The sequence below is a fragment of the Triturus cristatus genome, chromosome 9 (genome assembly GCF_964204655.1).
Source record: "Triturus cristatus chromosome 9, aTriCri1.1, whole genome shotgun sequence".
In the NCBI taxonomy this organism is placed as follows: Eukaryota; Metazoa; Chordata; class Amphibia; order Caudata; family Salamandridae; genus Triturus; species Triturus cristatus.
This window is the reverse complement of record NC_140592.1, coordinates 876975538-877001413: the sequence shown is the minus strand read 5'-3', so window position 1 is coordinate 877001413 and position 25876 is coordinate 876975538. Positions and strand designations below refer to the sequence as shown.

Genomic DNA, 25876 nt, shown 5'->3' with positions numbered 1-25876 from the left:
AGGACTCCCCATTTCCACAGCTACATCTCTTGAGTGGATATAAGAGCTCAGCACAAGGGAAGAAAGGTTTCCCCATTTTGGAATTTAGGAGTAAAGTGCACTGTGGTATTGTTTGCAGCAGGGTAACATAAAACTACTGGAAATACTAAGTATGGGTACTCCTATGAACCTTTACCCATTGGTCACCCCCACCTGCTGTCTAGTGCCATCCATACATGTGGCCCCCCCAGGGAACCATGCTCATAACCCTTTCTGGACATGGGCAAGTCCAGAAGAGGGCTGAACCTGCTGTCTGTGACCTGTGTGGAGATATACGTTAGGGGCTGGACATCATCCCACTTGTACCCACGACTGAGAAGAGGACTCCAAATGTTTGTTTGCTGACCATCAGTGTGGCGACTGGGTCACAACAAGCTGCAAGATGCCTTTTTTCTGGAGTGACCAGTTGACTGGTAACAGCTAGGCGATGCCTGGAGCGTGGTGGTAACCTTTGCTTGAGTGAGTTCTAGTCCCTAAAGACTGTCCCTGAGAGGCTTAGACGAGTCCCAGAAGACCTGCTCCAGAAACCGTGAAAAGTTGGGACTTGGAACATTTTTGGACTTTTAAGATCTCCAGAGCGTCAGAGGCCCTTGTGGCAATAATGTTCAATTTCAATGCAGCTTCCTCAGGTACAGCTTCAGGCTTGCCCGATGGAGGAATTTGAGCTCCATAAAAAGACTAAAATTACCGTAACCTCCATTTACTACTACCTAAACCTTTTTTTAAATAAATACTAATTATGTTATTGAAACAAAAATAACGTATCTGTGTACTAAAGGTGTGCCCGGTAAATACTGCATTGTAAAGGCTTTTTCCCCTGCAGTGTTTCTATTTTTAGGCACTTCACAACGCAAGACAATGAGTCTAGGGAGGAAAAACTGATAGAAAGGTCAAGGCTCTTATTACATTCTGACTGTTTGCCAAATCCTGACATTCAACACAGTTTCATAGATTTTCCCTTTAAGACAGTGCCATTCATTGTGAATGCAAATACGTCTATCTTCTTGCAGATTGGGAAACCCAAGAAACGTTTAACACTAGTTTTCTGATGTGAAACCATGTTTCATGACTACAGTGATTAACCCCTAAGGACCAGAGCTGTCCACTGTATGACAAAGACAATGTCCCCTTAGATGACCAGTACTGTGCAACATCTGACAAATACAGTGACCCACCAGAGGACGGACAGACAGTGCACAACTTATGACGAAGTCAGTTATCCCCAAAGAACCTGTACTGTCCACCATATGAGAAAGAAGGAATCCCCATAGGAGCAGTCCTGTAAAACGTAAGGCAAAGATAACGGGCCCCAGAGAAAGTGCTGTAGACCTAATGAGAAAGGCAATGTACACCTGGAGGACAAAAGCTGTATACCCTGTGATTAAGACAATGAATTCACTCACAGAGGGGGGGGGGGGGGAGAGGCACTGAGCACCAGCTGCTTAAGTGTTGACTTCCAGGCCCTGAGACAGCTTCTTCCAGTGCACTTGATGGGACTCCATGGTGTGATTGGAAAGATGCCATTGACAATGCAAGCCAACCTGTAAGCCTATTGGTGGCCCCTTTTGATACTTACTTATGAGGGGTTTTGTGTGTGTGTGTGTTTAACTTCAGACAGTATATATAGGCATGATGAAGCTCTGTACCAGCTACAGTCATACAAAAGAACAATCTTATGCCTGATCACTGAATCCTTACTGGAAAGTCAAACAAACCTTCCAAGTAATGGCTAATACAAAAAAGCAGGAAAGCTAACTGTTGAAGAGGCATGCGCCAAAGCTCACTTTCTCCCTATACTTCATCTTGTAGTTTCATGGACAAATGATGATACCAAGCCTGGTACACAGCTACATTTGTCTGTATCCTGGTCTATAAATGGCTCATACCAGAGTGATAAAAATTGCATTAGGAATCTAATTTTTGTTTTAATGGGACCCTCACCAAATTCCGATAGTTGTATTGCAGAAGCCCAGCAACTTAGTTCATCTAATTTGATTTTGAAATTTTCTGGAAGGCAGCATTATTCTAGACATAGGTTTCTCTTAAAATGTCATTTGTTTTTACTTTCTCCCCACAAACTTATCGACATTTGCTGTGATCCACTTTAAAGCAAATATCACCGTGATTGTTGTAGAGCAACTAAATGAGGCGTGTCCAGAAAGGATATATCAACATACAATGAATATAAATGGAAAGCGTTTATAGAGTCAGCGGTTTACTATCCTCTTAATGTAGTGGAGTCCTTTCAGTGTGGATGAACATTGAACATAAGTGAAATGAAACTCTGAGCTTTGGAATTATACCACTATGTAGAGAAATTAGTATTTCCTTTATGTCTTTGTCGCAAAACCTTTGTACAAATTGAAACAGAATGAAGATTAACAAGGTATGTTCTGCTTGAAGAGAAAGTATGTCATGCCTATAGGTCACTTAGAAGAGATGATAGAAGAATTTCCTGGGTTAATTAGTGTGACTTCAATGTTAGTCGCTTTTAGGCAGATTGAGCTGTGATGCATAGAATTCTGTATTTGTGTGAGGCAATCTTATTTGACAGTGACAACTTGTTCTCTTTCTAGTTTCATGTTGATATGTGTGTCATTCACATATGTATGTTAGCTTAATTGAGTCTGTCCTGGTCTGCACAAGGATCCAGGCACATATTAAATAGGATCAGCAACAATGGTGTGATTGTAGGAACAAAAGAGAATAGTTTAACCAGGTGTATCTTACTTCAAGGAGTTACTTAACGTGGACAAAGTAGTTAAAAGATAGAGAGTAGTCTAGCAGGATAAGGGTCCATTCTTAGTTATTCCTAGGCCCTTAGTTTATAGCAATTCCTCTGATGTTTAAGAATTTGAGTTTCATTTCAAAATGCTGGTGCATTTATTTGGTAATCACGTTTATTGGTGAATTATGCATATTTTCTTACTCTACGATTGTATAATGTGAACAGTGTGCATTGTGTGTAGGTCTAGGAGGGCTCACCAATTAACACATTCTGGACAGGCAATAGAGCAGTACATTGACTTTGCAGGGCCCATGAGGATGGTTTCAGTTTCTTAGATGATTTAGACAAAGGCAGTTCTTTAAACTTAATGTAGGCAGCATGCTACTTGCAAGGCTGCTTACTCCAATTTGATGTGGATCTCTGTGTTGTCTGTATAAGTGTGATGTTAAACACCGTGAGTGTCCGGGGTGACACAGGGTCGCCATACAGGTAATGAACTTTCTTGTCAAGAGTGCAGATACATGAGCGACCAAATGGATACCATTGTAGTGTGCTCCTAGTTTGATAATGCTTGGTCCCTGTTACTGGTCCCTCTAGCATCTTTCCATCTTGTGGGCCATGTCTCAGTGACATGAAGCACAAAGTCAGAATGTGGATATATGCTATGTTGTGAAAATGACAATGTATCAGGAGGGTAAGAGAGAGGAGCTGAAGAGCTGTTATGGCATGTGGATATCTCTCTGTCCTCAAGAAATTCCGAAGAACTGGTTGAAGTTTGTGAACTTGGTAGAGTTTTTATTAGATATTTGTAACTTTTAGCAAGATAACTGAAAACTTCCTTTATGAACCAGAACAGGGAGATAGTTCATTTGAAGGTCTCAGGCATCCATCATACAGGTATATTGAATCTCCATGCCCAGATGGTTATTTATTGTGTTTTAATATGTTAGTCATTGTGTTAAAAGGAAATGTTTGCACAGAAGACATCCTTTATATGTTTCTCTTCAAAGTCTTCATATCGTCTTGTAACAGCTTATTTGTTCCATTAACAATAAATATTTTCAAGAAAAGAGCATCCCACTCCCATAAAGTTAGCCATGATAGGACATCTTCTAGGAACAACAAGCAGCAAACCACATTGTACCCGATCCATTATCAGACTGCAAAACCCTAAATTAGAAAACATACAGATTTAGGAGACATTTGCCCTCACAACCACACATTCTTTTGCATGTACTGTAGTGATGCAAAATTGCGTTGAATAGGGCCCTGGGCTCAGTAGCTGATATCTAGCAAAACACATCTTGTATGAGTCACTGCACATGAATGGCCCTCTGTGAAGAACTACTATATTCAAATTATGAAGAAGATAATCTGCTCAACACAGCTTTTTTCTGTTATTGCTTTTGTTCTAGTATATGTTGTGCTACAAATTATGTGATTGTCACAATACATTTTGGTCTCTCACACTCAACTATTTGTAATTCTTCTCAAATATTGGTCAATGATAATATCATAGCGTGCTTTTATAGCACTTCAGACAACACTTCAGCAATTGCTAAATGCTGTCAATACCAGCAGCTACTATTATCAAAATAATTGTACCCAATTTACTCAACTTGGAAAGATAGTAGGCTGAATTGAAATTGTACAGATTTATACTTGTGATCTGCTGATCATTGTAGATGATCCGAGCCGATCCATAATGTGTGGCCTTCATTCGGAAAAACTCTTCAGCACAAAAGGATAGTTAACATTCACTTTTAGCCTGTAGACAGACATGTGCCCTCAGAAAGCATCTTAGGTGAGAGACCTGTCTTAACAATGGATGGAATGTTATGTTTTCATGATTATAGAATATAGGTATGAGAAAAGGGAGTGTGAAATCTTGCAGGTGACAGTTGGACTGGGAGGTGGAGGTCACAACATGTACTCGATGGTCCTGCTATATTATTATGATTAATTAAAAAGAAACTATTACATGCATTCAACAACTTTATATTTGCAACGATCGATTCCAAGCATATAGCAGGACAAAGAAAACGCTCACGTGTGATCCCGGTATCCTGCAGCGGTCAAGGGAAATCTGGCAGCAGGTCTTTACCAAGGTCTAACCTTATCCTTCGTCTTGGTCCAAATCCCTAGACATCGCCGCTGTGGGAGGGAGAACTTTGTAACAAGGTACTACCATATTTATTAAAAACCCAAACGTGGCATTTCTCGTGCTGGAGGCTTCACTTTCTCATGCACAGGTGTGAGCTTCTTGACACGTGACGTTTAACGCGCCTCAGGTTACGTGTCTGCCATTTTGAATTGGGCCGCATTTGTGACAAGTTCAATGCTACATGCGCGCCATTTTGAATTGGGCCACAATTGAGAAGATTCTGCACGGCGTCATACACGCCGGGGGAAGGAAAGTACAGTGCACGCATCAGTGATGCGCACACATCAAAAGAAAGCCTGCCATTAGTTGTGCCCCGTTTCAGCGGAGCCAACTAACATTTACCCAGTTCAATCGGTTATGCGCTCATCCTATTTTTAAACATTTTTAACATATGTGATCTGTGTTATCAGTTGTACATGGGCCTACATTGGTGTTACTAGTTGTACATTGCCTAACTAATATTGAGTTATCCAGCGCTTCGAGGATGTGTACACCCTATCATTAAATTATACAGCTGTGTCCTTGTCATTGCCTGCAGGAATTACAGTGATTTGCACGCCTAGAATGAATGCCAGGATCTTTATTATCCAACTATTGCAGTAATTTGCACATCATTTGCGAACAGCTGAAATAATATCGTTCTCCATCATTTACTATGATTCGTGCATTGTGCAGTTGAATTGCATAGTATGTATTGTGCGTCTATGGTTTTCCGCTTCCTACATCATTCAGAATCTGCAACAAGTTTCGAGGTGCTTTGAGGATTTTAGCTGTGTCCTGAGAGTACAAAGACTCTGAAGAAGAAATTATCAGGGACTAACTATTGTGGAAAACAAACAAGAAAGTACAAGAGGCACTGTTGTCGACACCTAATTTACCATTATAGAAGGCAATTGAGACAGCAACTAGAATTGAGAGTACAACGTCATACATGGAACAAATGACTGTATCTAAGTCTCAGACTCAGAGTGCGAGAAGTCATTGTATAAGTCTATCAAAACTGACAAGACATACAAGAAACACCATATCCAGACTTCCATTTAATCAATTGTCCAAGCCAAGGCTCCTGGCTCCGATGGCATCCCTGGTGATCTGTTCCTATATGACAGAGAAAATTGGTCGACCTACATTTTGACATTATCTAACACCATTGCTGGGGGTGACCGTATACCTCAGTCATAAAAGGGAGCAGAGGTGATCCCTATCTATAAAAAAAGGTGACTGGTCATCGCCCAGTAACTACAGACCCATTAGTCTCATCAACTCAATACAAAAAGTGGTCTGTCGAGAACTTCTGGTAAAAATTCAGCATTGGATCAGTGAGAACAATATTTTAACTCCCTTCCAAGCTGGTTTCAGAGATGAGACGGGCACAGTAGACCAGGTGTTCTGCTTCCTTCTACGCATCTGAAAGATTGTGGTTATTGGCCGGGGGAGTTTATATGTGTTTTTTTTTATTGATCTAAAAACCGCCTTTGACTTTGTCCCCGGACAGAGACGGTGGCAAGTCCTATCAGACATGGGGATGCCGCCGGGGATTCTATCTCTAGTCATTCGCCTCCATGATGCCAAGTCTGCTGGGTTGACCAAGGCCAGCTCACTGATGCGTCCGCCAAGGGTGCGTTTTGGCTCCTACACTTTTTTCTCTTTATATGAACAACGTTGTACAGTATCTCCAGCAGGAGCCAGCCGATGCACCATTGCTCGGGAGAGAAAGGGTCGTGACACTCCTGTTCGCGGAGGATACCGTACTTGTGTCAGAAACCCCTGGCAGGTGCCAGCTATCGCTCAGTCATTTTAACAATTTCTATAGCTCGGGCAGTCTTGGGATCAATACTTCCAAGACAAAATTATTGAAAGATCAACTGTCACAAATCCTACAAGGGTAGACAAACTTTGGGAGACATCCCGCTTGAGAGAGTTAGCACTTTTGAATACCTGGGTTTAACTCTATCTGTATGTCTTGGAAGCCTCAAGTGGTGTAATCTTTCCTGAAACTCACTGAAATAGCTGAGGCCCTGAGCAAGGAACATAGAACTTCCCATAGCAAACCAGTGGCAGCACCACTACAGATATACAAAGCCAAAACGGTGAGCTCAGCCCTATACTGGGCAGAGCAGTGGGGTTTCGAAAAGGTGGTCGATCTATCTAGAGTTAGAGAATACATTTCTGAGGAGTATAGTTCAGCTACCTTAAAGCACGCACCACCACCCCTTAGGGCTAGACTTGGGCAGGAATACGATTGCTGACAAAGCTAAGCTTTGACCTCTGCTGTTTTGGCAGAGGATCAGGTCCCCCCCAAGTTAGGCTCATATGCTAAGGCCCTTGATGAAGTCATCTCCCTAGATAAGCAGAAAATTATTGGGTGGCTAAGGAATGTAAAACACCTCTTAGCCAACATAGGGCCAGAGGGCCATTGGGAAAATAGGGACCCAGCTTCACTCCCTACTAAAGATCATATTAAAATGCAGTATTGGGGCTGGGTAGCTCAGTCAACAGTCGCTAATCCTAATGAGGTCTAGGCTAACCTTTGAATTTACGGATTATAAATCCGTAGCCTCCCTAAAACAATATTTAGATATAATTTAGACACCTATTGATCGGAAATTATATATGCATTTCAGATTTGGCACACTTTCCCTTAATACCCTCAACAGCTCTTGACGCAATACCCCAGCAACATCTCGGTCCTCCACTGCTAGAGTAAAATCTCCAGCACATGTTCTGTTTGCCTCTCCAGTTTATTTACGTCCAAGAGCTAAGTGGTTAGTACCTGTATGCAGGCAGATGGGAAACTTAATCACGCAGAAGCTTTGCGAATACTCAGATCAGACCCTAGACCAGTGCTGTACAGTTGGAAAGTTCTTGGTCCATATGTGGGTCATAAGGCGTAAGCTGTTGCAAGTAGTTTAAGGTCAAGTAGGATGAAGAACATTGTATTTTATCTGTTTATGAATACTTTGACGCTTCAGCTGTAAAGCAAATCACAGACACCCCCATGGAAAACACAGGTTGCATGCCAATCGATTGTTGGCAACATAGCAGACCCCGATAGAAGATTTTGGCTTCCCATAGGTTTTTGTTGCCACTGTTTCGGGTGTTTTAAATAGAAGGTTGCCTAGCACACAAGCTATAATCCTGCTCCAGTCCCACATGGCTTGATGCTTATGACATGCTCTTTAAGCTTTTATTAATTTGTAATATTTTATGTATGAGTTGAATTGCAAATTGCACTTTTAGCACCCTACTGTGCAATGCCTGTCCTATTCATATTTCAATCTTTTATGTAAGAGTTATACTGTACATCGTACTTTCATGATCACACAGTCGAAATAAAGTTTGATGATGATGATGACAAAAAATGCCATATAAACAATTAGAATGTTATAGATGCGGAAGCACATCTCACTTAGAAAATGCTAGTGTGTGTCCAGCCAAAGAGCTTTCCTGTGCAAAGTGCATGTAAAAGGGGCATTTTGCTGGAGTGTGCAGGTCATCATGTACTTCGCACCTCAGCAAAGTACACAGGGTTGGGCTTACTAATTTGAGTGAAAGTGGTCACTCCACATGTAATGAAAGTTTGATTTTAACTATCAAAGAAGGCGCTTTAGAGGGAAATGATATAAGACAATAGGTGTGCGGAGTATCTTTAAATTTGTTAAAGAGTCCTTTATGTATATTAAGAATAAATGGTGTAGACACAAGTGATGGCAGATTCTGGTACTCCATTCATTTGGTTGAGTAATTTGCCCTGCAGATTAAAGTTGTAAATCCATCAAGGTGGTTGGTGAGTTTGAGGAATTGGATTTAAAAAACAAGACACAACGCATAGTTTATATGGCTAAAGCTGATTCATGTTTATTGGGCTGGCACAATCAAAATAATTTCGGCACAATACTAGATCCTAACAATCCTGATCAGGTTATGTCAAGGAAGGAATATGTTCAAATCCTAGCCCAAAAAAAAGCCAATGGGAGGAGGATTATCCAGATGTTTTAAAAGAAAACCTAGGTTTATTTAGAAGTGTCATGCATAAAGTGAGAATAATGGACGGTGCATATCCTACTCAAATAAAGTCCTGAGGGACGACCTCCTGTTTGCGACGAAACACGTGTTGGCTGTAAGAGTGTCAAGAATTCCTGTCATGCGAGGGGAGGAAAACGGTAACCAGCGAAAACGGACTACATCTCCCAGGATGCTTAGCGGTTGAGAGGTTATGTAAACAGGAGAGCTGTTACATAACTCAAGGAAAACACGCCCTTATGTAAACAGGAGAGCTGTTACATAACTCAAGGAAAACACGCCCTTATGTAAACAGGAGAGCTGTTACATAACTCAAGGAAAACACGCCCTATAAAGGGAGGAACCGGGAGGTACAACGCTGTCGGATATTGTGTTTACACCGACGTACCTGCTTAGTGAAGAGCAGTGTTCCGGAGTGGTGCTCCAGTAAGGCAAGAACGGAGGTAGGTCGAGTCGTTACTCCCTGGGCCGTGTCTTGCCCCATCGTCACCTGTGAAGGACCCGGAAGCTCTACCGGATAACCATTGAGCTTCGCTTTTTGACTCGGCTGAGTCAAAGCGCAGTGGCGCTTTTGCTGGTTGGAGTCGTAACTCCCAGCCCGACCAGAGATACAGGGACTGCCAGCTGTAACGCACACCAGGAGGTGTTTGCCACGTTACAGACTCGGAAGTCCACGGGATCGATCGAGCGGCTGCTCTCGGTTCAGTCTTCTTTGCTTGTGATTGGGGTATCGGTGACGCATCACCAGGAGGTGACTCCGCGTCCCGGTGCAGTCTGAGGAAGAGGTTGAGCGGCTGCTCCCTTCAGGTAGAGACCCCGGCTGGGTGTTTCCCTGACTCCTCGATTCTCCCCAACACTCTTCGTGCCCCTCACAGCCTACCGATTGGCATTGTCGGCCATTTCATTTCTGCCCTCTGTTGGCATACGCCGGGATCGGCGTATATGCAGAGGACGGTTAGGACCATCCGTGCTGTGGGCTGGTAACGTACTTAGCCTGGAGGATTCCAGTGACTATAACCTTTGTTTATTCCTTGTATTATTTTTGCCTTCATTAAAATAACTAAACCTTCACAAGTGGTTGCGTTCTCATTATCGTGTCTGTTAAACGATCCTGAGACGTTCAGGGCGTTACAAAGAGAACTTTCTGGGGAGATTTGCATATATTAAGTGACCAACGAAAAGAAAAGAAGATTAATCTCTTGGGTTTTATTTATGTCTAAACTAGTGGAAACACGCCACATACCTGTGTTACCTTGAGAAATTGATATACGTGTGCTAAGGAGTGTTATATGTTCTAAGAAGGCAGAGGTCTGTCCTGGGGAGTAGGGAGGTTCTCCTCACCTTATAGCACCGTCAAATACTGGATTTTTTCCAAAATATTATGTGCAACTATTCCATGTGGCGCCGTATAACCTAAATCTAATACCACTGTCCGGATTTATCCAAAGTCCTGAGGCTATCTTTAGCTTTATGACCAGAACTTAGGAAGGAATTACTCAAATTGTGTAGTCAGGATGTCATCAAATCCATCAAGAGTTCTGATTTGGTACCTCCAGTTGTGTTAGTTCGGAGGTCCAATGGTCCATTGGTATGTGTGTGGACCTCCTTTTCCCCCGTGTGTTTTTGTTTATTGTTGACAACATTACACTCAAGGATTATAGGGACTTTCTTCTGGTGGTCTGGTTTGCTCAGAAAGAACAGACAGAAGTGACAGCACTACCGGCACCTTGGAGGAACCAGATGGCACTTTTTTAGCACGCCGTACAATCTATCGGCGGCTTGGGGACTTCAACTCCCATCGTCCCTTGCGCTGTGAGGGTGCCAACGCACATAACCTGCGCCAGGCGGTGCATAAAAGCGGCTGCGGGCTCCCGCAGGACGGGAGCCTGTTATTGACCCTTTGGTTTGGATCATTTGCAGCACTACCGGCACCTTGGAGGCACCAGTTGGAGGCACCTGCACTTTTTAGCATGCCGTACAATCTATCGGCGGCTTGGGGACTTCAACTCCCTTCGTCCCTTGCGCTGTGAGAGCTCCAACGCATGTAACCTGCGCCAGGCGGCGCATAAGAGCAGCTGCGGGCTCCCACAGCACGGGACGTGCGCGGGTGTGCCCGGGCAAAGCCCGGTCCAAGGGCAGGCCCATCTGCGCCTGTCCGAGCCGGGAGGAGGCAGGGCTGGGCCACATCATTTGGTTCATGTGTTGGACAGGATTCCCTTATTTCGCTATATAGGCCCTTGCTGAGGAAGCCAGCACCTTGATCTAGATTTGCACCTGAAGGGACTGACACATAAGGTACTGGACGAGCATAGAATTGTGAGGACCACCTGAGAGTTGAAAATTAATGTTAATAGTTTTGTAAAGTGCGCGAATGCCAGTCGGCGCTTGGCTCTAGTGTTGGTTATGACACCACGCAGGCAAAGGGGGAAACTTAGACAGAGGAGCAAATGATCAGATTTGTGTTTATCGCCAGCCCTTCCCAAATATCGCAGCGCTGCTATCCACTCCGAAGGGTGGTAAGGTTTTCAGTTTCCTCGACATGGCTTCAGCATACCACCAGATTAATCTACACCCTGAGTCACAAGATTATACTGCCTTCATAGCCCCAGAAGGTTTGTATCAATTCAGACGCATATCCTTTGGGTTGGCGTCGGCTTCGGCTGTGTTTCAAAGAGTGGTGGAAAGATTGTTTAAGGAAATGGATGGTGTGATTTCATTCCAAGATGATGTTTTAGTCTTTGGCAAAGACCAAGTGCAATATGGAAAAGGTTACATCAAGTACTTTCCCTTCTAAAAGGGAGTGGGTGACACTCGGGGAGGAAAAGTGCAAATTCAACACCCCTGTTATCGATTATTTGGGCTATCAGTTTTCAAGCAAGGGTTGAGCCAAAAGCTAGTTTAGCCAAGGCTATAGTAGAAGATTTCAATCCTCCAGAAAACAAGGAGCATCTTTTATGGGGTTAATTGAATTTTATACTAGATTTATCTCCAATTGCGCAGGAACGAAATATATGATAAGAAATCTCTTGAAAAATAATTTTAGCTTTTAATGGTGTAAAGTGTGATTAGGAATTCAAGATGGTTAAAAGTGGAGTGGTACATACCATTCCTTTGAAATATATTGATACATAAGGCAAGAGTATTATCATGAATGATGCTAGTCAAAAGGGTTTGGGGCAGTCCTCATGCAATGAAGGGGGGACGGAGATGAAGTTGTTGCATTTGCATCAAGAAGTCTGAGGGGTGCTAAGTCATCGTATTCGGTGATAGAAAGGGAAGCATTAGCATGCTGATTGGGCATCGCTCATTTTAAACCTTATCCTTGGCTTTCTCACTTTACTGTAGGAGTTGATCATAAACCACTAGTGCAACTGTTTACCAACAAAGGAGGGGAAAAGCCACACCTGGAATTGCTAAGTGTCAGTGTAGACTTCATGAGTACAACTATCAATTGTAATATGTTCCTAGAGCCAAGAATGTGTTGGCTGATTGTCTTTCCCACATGCCAATCTGTGAGCCAGATGAGGAGGAACGAGAAGTATGGAAAGATGAAGAAGATGTGGTGTGCACAGTTGAAAGTCACTAGTACGGTGCTATGTCACACGAGGAATGGATGGCAGCATGTGATGCAGACAAGGAAAGGAGTGAGGTAAAGAAAGGCATTCTCCAGGGTTGGTCTAAATGGAAACGGGAAGACAAAGCTTACGAAGGATATAAGCATGTGTTTGAGGAATTATCCATTGCGAATGGAATTTTACTATATTTAGGTCCTTTAGTGGTGCCTGACGGAATAAGGAAAAAAGTGTTAACATTTTCTCACGAGGAGCATATAGGAATGTGGGTCTTGAAGAGGAGACTACAAGAACAACTTTGCTGGGCAGGGTTAGATAAGAACATAGAACATTATGTGAGGGATTGCATGAATTGTGATATATGTGACACAGCTGAAGTAACAGTTCCTAGTCCCATCAAAGCTATAAAGGTCCCCAACAAGGCATGGAGCAAATTGGCGATTTACATCATTGGTCCGATTAAATTCTCCATAAATGGACAAGAGTATGGCATAGTAATGATGGATTATTATAGCCGTTGGTCCGAAGTAAAATGTGTGAAGGTACCCAATAGTCAAAAGGTGATAGAATTTTTAGAATCTGTTTTTGCAAAAGAACCAATTCCTAATGAAATATTAACAGACAATGGGTGCCAATTTACTTCAGGGCAATTTGCAGAGTTTTAAAAGTTTTTAGGAGTTAAACACACAAGAACATCCTTCTATCATCCCAGGAGCAATAGCTTGTTGAGAGATTCAATCATGTAATAAAATAAAACATACAACTGGCTAAAATCAATGGGTTGAATTGTAAAGAAGAATTAGGGAAACTCCTAACGGCCGTGTGCACCACACCAAATGTGGATACAAAAGTGTCACCTTTTGTGTTATTAAGAGGAAGGGTATCAACATCCAAGATTGCACGATCATGGATGGAAGAATTTACGGTACCTAAAAACAAGTTGGAGGAGGTAGAAAGTAAAAGGTTGCATGCACAGAACAAATAAGTGGATAACAGTAGAAGGAAATCAAAGGTGGCAGTACGAGATTATGTGAGAATTAACATTTCCAGAATAGTGCCTTAAGCAGATACCACATTTTCTACACCTTAGAAGGTGATAGAAGTGAGAGAAAGTGTTGTGAAGCTGGAGGATGGTAAGTGTGGAATAAAGACAAGATAACAATAGATCATTGGTAAGTCACTAGGAATTCTCTGAGTATCAGAAGGGAGATCAGGAAGGATGAGGTGATGAGTCAAGGGAAATATAACAGAAGTTGAACTCCTTTGTCAAGGGAATTGAAAGGGGGCAATAACAGGAAAGATAAAAATAAATTGTCAGAGTAAAGAAAATGGCAAACACATTTCGTGATTATCTTCTTGATTAAGATTAACTACATACAGTTAGTCCTTGAACTTTCACCTGTATCTTGAGTGATTCCTCCAGTATATCTTTTCTTGTCATCAGTGTATTGATTTTGTCATATTTTAAATATTGTGCTAAGTGTGTATAAGTTCAGTGCATGTAAGGTCCCATATGATTTATTGTGAAATGTTCTAAGTATTACAAGAATCTCCTCAGTACTTGAACCTTCTGAGTTCTGAACATCTACATACAAAACTAAACAATCTTAAAGTTTGAGTTGAGAGGGACTGTCCATAAACTATCATATAATGTGCTTATCAGCAAGTTGCATCACCAACTCAGATATCTATGTAAATGTTTCCTATTCACTCCACTAAACACTATGTGAAAACATTGCTAATCACTAACGCTAAACACTAAAATAGTCTGAAAAGTCTACCTTGCTTTCCATAAAAGGCTCCTAGATGTCAAAAGATTCAAAGTTGCACAGAAAGACTTTGGTCAAGTAAAATACCTGATTTGAAATCAGAGGAATGCTACGGTGTAATTCAATTTCCCAGTTCAACAAATAATCTGAACATTCGCTATAAAATATCTGGTGTTCTAGGACTGGACCAACCTGCATGCACAATGAATTCGACAGGAACATCCCAACTTTCCGCTCTGGTTATCATATTATCATGTAAACATCAAATAGTCTTGAATAAGGTTTAATTAGTAATATCTAACTAATCTTAATGCTAAGCTGAACCATAACCCTATACTAAACTAATAATAATGTAATTAGATTCTAATTAGATAAACAACCAACCATGCATAAAATCAAAATGCTAACCCTACTCCTAAAAAAATACTATAGCAAACCTCAATGTGACTGAATTAACTGAACTTTAACGATATTCCTAAATGTGTTTCCTTTTAATTAAATTAATTCATATCTACCTCACTCATAATCATAACGTAATTTAAATAAAATGAAATCTCACTGAAGCAAATACTTAAGCCTAATGCTACTCAAACCTAAATTGATAGAAATGTAATTAGAATAAAACAATAAGTAACCCTATTCTGATTCTATTCCCTGCTTGTTGCTCTGTAATGTTCCGCTGTTGCTGTCTTATGTCCCTGGATATCTCTAATTCTTGCTGGATATTGCACTCACTCTGTTTGTCAGGGAGCCTCTGGGTGAGGTGAGTGCAAAGCTTAGTGCAATCCAATTTATAGTGATGGGGTGAGCGGACGAGGGCCGGTGAGTGGGGATTGTGGGCTAGGGCTGTGGGCTGTGGCTGCTACAGACGGCAGCGACTGGTGTAGCTTTTGTTCAGTCTGTCGGCAACTAAACTGCTCACTTGTTTGTTGCCCTATCTCTTGCATGAGCAGGAAGGCAAAATAAGACAAAGTGAAGGACAAACAAGGGTAAGATTTTAAAAGAGAGACTATACATACATTGGATGTGATGGATCAACACGATGAAGATAACCTAGAAGTGGTCAATATCATATCTAAATCTCTCCAAAGTGCATGCCATGAAGTGGGCATTAGTGAGACTTGAAGATTAGCATGCTCAAATAGGATAAAGCACCACGATCATGCGTTTTTATACTTTTTGAAATTCAAGAGCAACTCAGTAAGCCACCAGCTATCATCCTATTCCCAGTAGAAAGGTCTTTTAATGAGCAGCTAGATAAGCTTGTTTAATGTAATGGAGTGCAATGAGATAAAAATTGAGACGTGCAGCAACAATGACAAGTTATCAGAAGGTAAAGCCAGCATAATATCTAAATTAGGATAACCTAGCTATCCTGGACTCCTGTTTGTCACCTGAGCTTTTACAGATAGATAGCACAGAGTGCGGAGAACCAAGACATCTAATGCAACAAGAAAAGTGTCTTGTCCAGTCTGAGTTGCTTCTGACACAACTAACGCTTTCACTTATGACATCAATGGGCAGGACATTGAATGTTAAAGCTGGTTCTCTAAGATGAAAGTCCTCGCAAATGGATATGCGAGTTACCATCTAATGTAATGACATCCCACATTTCACAAACAAATTAAGGAGACTGAAGAGATGCTTTAGATCATGGGATAACCCTCCTCTGACACTGAACTTTACCCAAACCATAGAGCCCAACTCGACTGAATGAATTTACTAGCCCTCCCGTCAACCTCGGAAGAAAATAATCCTTTTGCTTTAAAGAATGCTCACCGACCAGGTTTACTCCTTTGTGGCCTGCTTCATCATAGAGTTCCTTCCTGTCCTGTTATGGAGTGGGGTGTGCTACAACCTTTGAGATGTATAGAAGCACTCTGTTGGAAAATGAATAGGTTAGTGAGTGGGGGGTAGGGTTATTTTTTATAAATACCTGCTTAGTAGCCCTAAAGTTTTAATCTGGGCGCCGGCCGGTGTGATTAAAAATGGGAAAAGGTAGGATGTCTAAGGGAAAGTGTTACTCCTACTTCCTCTTACGGTCAACACTTATGTTCCCAAATGCTCGTGGCTTACTACCACAATCCACATCTATTCCATAGTGCTGATATTATAGGTGAGTTTACCATACCGATGTCAGCACACCTAAACCACCTACTTGGTGTCTGTAAATGGTTATATATTGAGGCACTTAATAGTGCTCCATAGACACACGGAGAAGAGGCGTGCCTGTAGACACAGAGACTCCAAGGTCCCTGCCTGGCCTCCTCACCTAAAATACCTCCTTCCGCTCCTGCATCTCCAAGAGCATTGAAATGTTGAGAGCTCCATTGAAGACAACGGAGTAGCTCTGGTCTTATAATGGCTAGTATAAGCATTCTTATCCAACATTCAATTGTTTGTCACTGGGGCTAAAATCCAGGTGTGACCTCTAGTCATTCCTATGGCCTGGATTGTGGGGCTATTAGCTTTGAAGTCAATCCTTCTGTGACAGACTGCTTTCCAGAGGAAGAGAGGGCAGGGTAGTGGGCACTTCAAAAGAGAACAGACCTCCTGCATAAACTTCAAACACTCAGATCTTAAATCACATTTTGTGTCTGGAAATGGCCTATATGAAGGGGAAATTGAGATCCCCAAAAGTTGTCATCTGCCAAGCAGCCAGATGGGCTATGTGACGAGTGGAAGCTCTTCAAGACTTCTGTCTGTGACTAGGACTGAGGGCCTGCTGGGTGAGGGGAATCCAAGACCACTTGCCGTGGAGCACCATTGCCTGCCTGCTTGCCAAGAATAAGGTGCCCTGTGAGGAAGAGGAGAGTGTTTGAGAGAGAGAGGCCCCTTAGGGAGCCCTGTCGAGTGGAATCCCATTGCGCGGTGTGAGGATATGGGTGCTGCACTGATCGGGTCGTTGCTTATGTGCAGAACGAATTTGGTGACCCTTGTATACCAAAGGAGGGCTGTCTTTAACTGAGCCTTGTGCATTGCTGGGTCAATTGAGTCAAGCCCATAGGTAGACCGGGCCGCTGTGAAAATATTGCCATGCTGTGAGGGGTGCAGCCCTTATGCGGAGGTGAGACGTAACCCAATATCCCAGGAGGGGCTACTGCCAAGGACTTCACTGTGCTCATCGGATTAGTGCCTGTCAACAGTGAGGATACGGTGACCCAGTATGCCAGAGGGGGGTTACCAAGACAAGCAAGACTTGTGACCCGGTCAAAGTTTTCGCCGGAGACATGAAGCCACAGTGGGGACCCCCTGCACAGCTGCAATGGGACAAATAAAAAATTTAACCCCCTCCCTTTCATCTCCCATCTCCAATGTGGGGATGACCAGAATGTACCCTGCTCAAAGGAGCCGTAAAGAACCGCCTGTAGCTGCAGTAGCATGACTGCATGTGAGGAACTGTTTAACCGCTGAGTGATGCCCGTCCTGCCCATGTGCAACAAACTCGCCTGAACCAGCTGCAGCTACTTCAGCATCCGTGGAAGGGGCTCACTCCGGAACTCCAGTCACTTTGAGTTTGCAAGTGTGGGCAGTTGGCCTCCTGGGAACGTGCTTGCTAGAAATCGCTGATGTGCTGTAACACTGTTGACTTTAAAATAGAGTCAGAGTAGACTTTTGAGACTCTTACTACTACTGGGGCTTATTCTGAATGTTGTCTTTAGTGAATGGAGAGTAACCACTATTTCTAGGATTAACTGTGACCTGGAGAATAGCTTAAATTACAGCCCTAACCTCGGGGGGCTGTGTAGCTGTATGGGAATGTTGTATTTTGTTCTGAGTTGATAGCCGTAAAATATGATACTTTTTACTATCACAAACGTAAGTATTTGGCTGGACAATCATTTATTGCTGCTGCGTGCATGTTGAGTTTGTGAGCCTGTGTTCACTCCCCTGAATCCACCTTGTTCCCTGAGGGAATCTTGGACTACTCGGGCCACAATATTACTGAGAGTCAAGTGCTGAAGAGGTATTTGGACCAGTTGCTCAGGACCTATTGTAGATCGGGCCCTTTGACGTCAGGAATACAAATCCTGAATGACCATGGTTGGGCCTAGTAGCACCTGCTTGCCCGGTGGCCCTCAGGCCGGGATTTTGCCACCAGCAGTGTTCTATGTGTGGTCCACGCCGTTCATAAAAGGCGAGGCAATGTTAGATCCTTTTTTAGTATGATTTGTTTTGTGGTTTTGAGAGTTTTTTAAATGATATGACTGTTATATTACTATAAGATATTAGTAACATAATTGTGTTGTTTTCAGTGTTAATTGAGGTTTTTATATGGTTTGTAACCAACACAATACATTTTGACTTAACTTGAATGGTTGGCATATGGAGGGAAGAGAGGTTTGTTCTGCATTTGGACCCAAATGGAATGATTTCTTTTTATTTCTGTTAAGTTTAAAGACATTTTCACTCATCCGTGACTGTTAATTATATTTTAATAACATATAAAGTACAACAAAGAAAAGAAGCATATTTAGATGGACTTAGTGTGTTTTCAAATATTATAACTGCTTTCTCTTGTCTCTTTCCATACAGGTAGAAGGCTTTTCAGTGGGCTGCAAATTTTCTCCAGATGGAACCATTCTAGCTACCGGAAGTTCTGAGGGAAAAATATATTTCTATAATTATAATACTGCCAGGGTTATCCATACCCTTACTGCTCACAGTGAAGCTTGCGTCAATCTATCTTTTCATCCAGTACTCCCATCACTCCTTGCAACATGTGATTGGGAGGGAACTATTAAAATCTGGCAGTAATGAGTTTCGATGAAGAACCAGTATTGGGGGTGGGTGAGGAAGGCAACTGTCTGCTATTGTCTTTACATTTTAGTACGTTGTGTGATAAACCACAATATTTCTTGAATGATGTATCATTAATAACATCACTGTACTACAAAGGTACATGAAAGTTGAGTTTAGAACAGCAATTCTCAAAAATAGTTTCACTCTGTTTTTTAAGTGACATCTAATATTGGTTTGGTTTTATCTTTCTTCTTTCTTCAGTATGGTATACGAAGTCTTTTATAACTTTTGCTCTCTTTCTTTTTCTCCTTCAACCAGCTTTCCTCATCAGTGAGGTATAGTTTCAATATGCTGAGCTTTGTTCTCAGTCTAAATGTATCCAAGTGGTAGAGAGTTTCTGAAACCTCAGGATCCTCATGTTCAGTGTTCCCCCTCTAGAGTCAAGAGACAATCTGCTATGCCAATGGGCACTGTCATTATGGTCATGTCCGAACACATCTGACAGTCAAGGAATTGTAATATCCCTTGTCTTATTGGCTACAACTAGTAATTAAGCCCTGCATGGTGCACTCTTTCCTGACCTTTAGGTTTGATAATACTGGTTATTTAGATGCACGCAGCACAAACTAGGTATTAATATAAGCCAACTCAAAAGTATTAATTTTATTGATCTCAAAGTAATATACAGCTATGCTAGGGCTATAGGGATTGGAACCTTTGCACCCTCAGTGGCTCTTATTCCACTGGTCTCTCCGATTGGCTTAGCCAGATGAGTTATTTGTTTAGTGTATTTTATTCATTCTGTATATTCAACTTAACTTATCTTGTGTAAATAATTAAATGTTCAGATCTTTAACTATTTTATGGTCAGACAGTATTGGATACTTTTTCCTTTGTGACTAACTTATCATTGATTTAGCAAATTCTTTGGTGCATTGTCCTCATAATATGAAGTCTTATCATGATTTTAATATCTGGCTTGTTCAACCTCTTAGTATCGACACTCAGATCTTGGAACTTTTTTCAAATGTCAGAATTTTTGCTCAGCAAGTTAACACTCGCTTCAGACCTTTGCAGTGATCTGAGGGTCACAGGTTTGATTCCCAGCAAGACAGGCTCAGCTTTCCATCCTACCAAGGGCGGGTAATTGAGAACCATTACATTTGGTAATAGTAACATCTGTTATTTACAGCCTATAGAAACAAAAGAATGGTGGTACTAAGTACTATATAGTCAACACATTGTTTTTGTTATTAACAGTATTATTTGAACATTGTAATATTAAAACCTCATAGACTTTATTACATGAACGGAGGCTAGCCAGATGCATTAACTCCTTTAATGCCATACCACAAGAGCCACTTCAAAGAATAAGCATTATATCACCATAACAACCACTCTAGAGTTAGAACTAGCAACACGTTTTGGAATCCTCTTCCTTTTTTAAATGCTGCTTATGTAGAGATAAGTAACTTACTATTTCTTTTACATGTGTATATATATATATATATATATATATATATATATATATATATGTGTGTGTGTGTGTAATGGCAGTTTAATGTCTTTCGTTATGTGGATGAATTATTAAAATTTATGGAAGCAGGATAGTTTTTTGGGTTGAGGAATTCTTCATTTAAAAAAAAAGCTGGATATATTTAAAATTAGATATTTTAAAATAATTTTATGTTTCATTATGCGATTACTTTCATGTTGAAGGTGATCGCAGATTTTTCTAATCTTTTTTGGGAGTTTGTTTTTTGATAGATTTGAGTTTCAGTTTGTAAGGGGGTTGTATCTTCTCAGGCATGTTCCCTTGAGATTGGTTTAGTGGCCGGCTTTGTATGAGGAGCAATAATTGTATTATTTTCAGAATATGCAAGCGCCAGAGCATGTCGTTACATGAATGAGCGTGTGTGTTTTCGTGTCCATTTTAGCATTGTAAAAAATACATTGAAAATGTTTTCAACTAAGCTAGCATGAGCCTTAGGAGTGGCACGCTGTAAGTTCTAAGAGCGCTTGAAGACAAAGGGATGGACAATGTTGTTTAAGGAGAGGACAGTATTGTCAGAGAACCTACATTGTGCAAATAAGAGGTTTTTTTTAAGTATTGTGGGCATATTATTTAGATATGATGAACGAATATATATTGCAAACAGTAAAGATGGCAAGTGAGGAGTATTGTAGTACTGTTGAGTTTCCAAAGGTTATTATCAGTAAAGATATTTTAATAAAGTTTATTCAAAATGAGATGAAATCGGCCATGAAGGAGATCATAAATTCTGTTGTGGTGCAAAAAATTAGAGACTTTAATACTGATGAGGTCTATATCGGATGATGATGGGCCAAAATAAGGGATGCACCTTAAAAAGGTGGAATATATTGAGGTGATGACTTTGAGCAAGAATCAGAAGGTTAGCTCCAATACTAATGTTGAAACAGTGGTGTTAGATGACACACAAATGAAGGGTGTCATTGGTGGCACACAGAAAAGAGGTATCCCTGCTGGCACACTAGGAGATGCCAAAGATGGCTGAATAGAGGAGGAATGTGATTGGATGGATGTTAAAGGAGAGGATGAAAATGTCAATGGGTTTACTCTATCTTCAAAATGAAAATGAGTCATATGAATTTGGATGATGATTTAGAAAAACCATCAACCACAAAGTCTGTTCCCCCATTTGATTTAAGACATCCACGTAGTCCGGATTGGTGGCCATTAGAATCTGTAGGAAAGTTCATAAAGAAATGGATTAGGAAGTCATTAGATAAGGAGGTGAGGGCAGTGTTAAAAACTGAATTTTTACAACCGATAGACGGAGACAAGGTCTGGTATGCTTCAAATTTAGAACAAGAGTTGATTTATTTTTTGATCAAATTAGGCTGAGACCCCTGTAAGGATTTAGTGCATTCATTAAAACAGTGCAGAATTAGCTACTGCATATATTGAAGCTTCTAGCTAGTATTTTAGATAAGACAGAAGATGATAATTTGAAGAATGCTGCAGTAAATTTAGACCTTCTTAGAGTATGGAGCCAAAGAGCTAAGTGTTTCCCAGGCAATGCTAGTGCAAGCCTTGCAAAAAGGCACAAAGTGGTTCTCATGAAAATTAACTGTAAGCTTGGATACATGGAAAAGAAAGGATCCAGTGAGGATGTAAAATGTTTATTAGTTTGAGAATACCTCGTTAAGAGTGTTTTTTTAAATCCTCCTCTGCCTCAGACCACAATCGACAGAAAGTAGAATGTCGATACCGTTACTCGATTTCAGGAGACGTAGGCAATCAGATTGGGACCCAAGGGCAACGCCCGCCTACCGGTATATGACAATCCCACAGAAAGTCGCTAACCCCTTTCCAAGAAAAGGGGTGGTCTCACTCTCTTCTGGTGGAAAGTGACCGACGACTGTTGATACGGGCCCGTATAAAATGGAAACTGGGCGAAGAAGCAGGGCCTGACCCAGTCTGAGAGCATAATCATAGGATCAGACAGTGATTTTAAGCTTAAACATAACCATCTTAAACCCCAAAACTTATCCCGTACCCAAGAGGACTAGCCACAAAAAGATTAACGCTGAGACCAATTAAGCAGACAATCCCATAATACTTTCTTCTTGCAGTTCTGCAGTCTACCCAAATCTATCTTGGAAATCGTTAAGAGTGTTGAGAAGTATGCGTCAACTTTTACAGCTCTAGATAAAGCACAGAGTAACATGAGGAGGGTTTTTGAGATCGTGTTTTTGGCAAGGCCGGGAGCAGCGGACAACTTGTCAGTCGTGGATGGCCAAAGTCCCTCTATAGTTTCCAAAGCAGAGGTTACAGCATACACTTTTAACCCTCAACAGGCTACTTACCTCAGAGAGGTTGATCTGGAAGTAGCAAAGGTATCCGTGTAAAGGGCCAAAATAAAGTCGAAAGGAAAGGTGAGTATGAGGGTTTCTACTGGTTCTTTCTCAAAAAATGTTTGAGCATGTCTAAACAATTTTGTACAAATTTGGTTTATGGTTCCCTTGGATGGTCGAGAAAGTGCAAGGATATAATTTGAGGTTTGTAGGGAGTCCAGATCAGGAAGCATAACCAAATCAATGTGTATGGAAAAAATATATAATAGTAACAGTGGATTGCAAGGTTTTGCAAATGTTAGAGAAAGGTGCAATTATTCAGATAGAGAATTATCAAAAAGGCTTTTTAAGCAATATTTTCTTGGTGGGGAAAAAAGACAAAAGTTGGCATCCTGTGAAGGGAATTCATCTGTTGAGAGATATTTTGAAGGAAAATGATTGCATGGTGAAGTTGGATTTGAAAGACGCCTATTTCATATTTCCGTTGAGCAACATAAGTCAATCTTGTCTCCAATTCAGACTCGGAGACATCAGTTTTACCTGTTTGTATGTTTGCCATTAAGCCGAACATCAGTTCTATGGTGACTTACCAGGGTAATGAGGTCAGTGGTCGCTTATTTGAGAGAGAGGAATTTGTTTGATAATTTATCTGAATGACATTCTTCTGATGTATTAGTGTGAAGGGTAATTGAAAAATCAAGGAGAATCCTGTAGCCGATTTGAATTCAAGGTATGTGAGAGATTTCAGCAATACGAAGTTAGATTAGTGGATTGTTCTACAGATAGTCAAGCAGTCAGACCGTTAAGTTTTAGATCTTTTTGCAAGCATGTTAACTTTTCAGATAAAGAAGTTTTACAGTTGATTACCAGATCCATGGGCTGTTGCAGTGGGTTCATTTCAACAGAAGTGGATATGAAAACAGAATTACACGTTACCTCCTTTTGCAATGTTACACAAAGTACTTCTGAAAGTGAGGAAACAAAAATGTCAGGTAGTGATGGTGACTCCTTTTTGGAAGTTGCAGGCTTGGTTTCTGGCAGTCTTAGAGTTGATGTGACATATTCAATTTCTTCTTCAAGCAAAATAAGGTCATTTAAGAAATAGATAGGAAGAGAGACATCTGTTGGTAGTGAACAAGGTAATGAACTTTCTTATTTGGAATGTATCAGGAGATCAGGAAATTTGTTGGGTCTTTTGAAAGAGGCTGAGGAGTTGCTCCTGAAATCTTGGGATATAGGACTAGAAGCAGATACAAGGGATTATGGAGAAAATGGGTAGATTGGTTCATGTGGAGGAATTTGGATCCCATGGAAGCGCCTGTTTGGAGATAGAATTTTGGCAGAACAATAACAGAGGATTAGTTTACTGTTATATCTGTAATTGCAGCAGGGTATTTGTTGAGTGATGGAAGATCTATAGAGAAGGACATTCTTAGCTGTAGGATGTTGCAGAGCATGAGATTAAGGAGACCACCAAAGTCTAGATATGATGTTCATTTGGAGGTTAAATTAATTTCCGAAGATTTTTAGATTTGAAAAAGTTAACAATTAAGCTTTCAAAACCATTAAGCCTAATTTTGTATAGAAGAGTTTTGGGCGTTAGGGCATTAGAAGAGTGGTAAAGTGTATGCTCCTGAACAGATATTTTTTAAAATTTAGAAAAGAAGAAAAACAATGTCAGAGTCAGTTCTTTATCAAAATTATGAGGATAATTAAAAGTTGTGTGTATTAAATTGCATAAATGCTTAGGAGGACATAATGTTGGAGTTCAGACATGGCGTAGAGATTAATTTGTTGCTGTCATTTGTGGGACCATATAAGGGGTTACAACTAAAACGATTGCTAGATGGTTGAAAAATGTCATGAGAGAAGCAGGTCTTAACCTGTTGAAACATGGTGCACATGCTATAAGTGGTGCCATGGCGAGTAAGGTCATATGGTCACACAATAGATTAGAAGAAATTTTGAAGGGGGGTGATTGGTCAAGCACAAGCGTATTTGCAAAACATTGTTTTAGACCAGTAGAGCATGCAGAGAATGCAGTTTGGAAGGATTTGAACAAGCATAAAGTAAATGTCTGTTCTTGCAATAAATTGCAATTCTCCAAGATATATGTAGAGAGAATTTAGATTTCTTTGAAGATACGGAGGCTAACATTATCGTTCGTTCCTCTCCCAATACTATTTGGAAGGTTTTCTCATTTAAATAAAAGAGGAAAGTAAGAATGAGGTCAATAGAGGATGTACTTGTTTTCAGTTGTTAAAAAAAAGAAAAGAAATGTTATAATAATTTGGTTAGAACACTTTATAGAAATTATGTTTTGTTTCATAGATAAATAATGGAAATGACTCTACTTGTAGGGATATTCTGCAAATACAAATTTAGAGGAGAAGTCAGAAGGAGAGTGGAATGACAGATTTAAAAGAGGAAGAGGATTGTAAGAGATGGACTTATGTAGTGTTGCTAGTTCTAATTGTATGGTGCTAATGTTTTTTCTATGAGGTGGCTGCTGCATTAAAGGAGTTAAAGCATAATACTATCCTCCATCTAGATTTTCTCAACATATCACACGGCGCATTGCAATTAGTAAATACAAGAGCCTTAGTCATACATGTGGCCGTCATCCCACAAGATGGTGATTGTAATGACACCCAGCTTCTGGTCTTATTTTGTACAGTTTGAAAAAAAAAACATAAAATATTACATTTTGTATTTTCCACACCTCTAAATGTAAATAAAGTACTGTGCAAGAAGTGCATTTTTGTCTCAATATGTCTTTTTCAATATGTTTACCTTTATGAAATCAGTATTTTTCCTGCTTGAGTTGAATATATATTAAATATACAAAACATTTTCTGAATCTAATATTAATTAATTATTATTGTTGAGTGTAGGTAACGGCGAATACTACCAAGACAAGAAGCTTTGAGCGGGCATTGGTGCCCCTCCCTTTCACCAACTATAGTAATAAATAGTATGTAAATTACTCTCTGTGGAT

At 40.8% G+C, this 25876-nt stretch overlaps 1 protein-coding gene across 2 annotated transcripts in view; it reads left to right on the top strand.

The window, feature by feature from the left end:
- WDR25 (WD repeat domain 25) overlaps window positions 1–25630 on the top strand; it is a 685641-nt gene extending 660011 nt beyond the window's left edge. For both annotated transcript variants that reach the window (XM_085626356.1, XM_085626357.1), the window contains exon 7: window positions 18832–25630. In XM_085626356.1, coding sequence (XP_085482482.1) covers window positions 18832–19053 — 222 coding nt within the window. In that variant the 3' untranslated portion in view covers window positions 19054–25630. The remainder of the gene's footprint in view (window positions 1–18831) is intronic.
- Window positions 25631–25876: the final 246 nt, after the last annotated feature.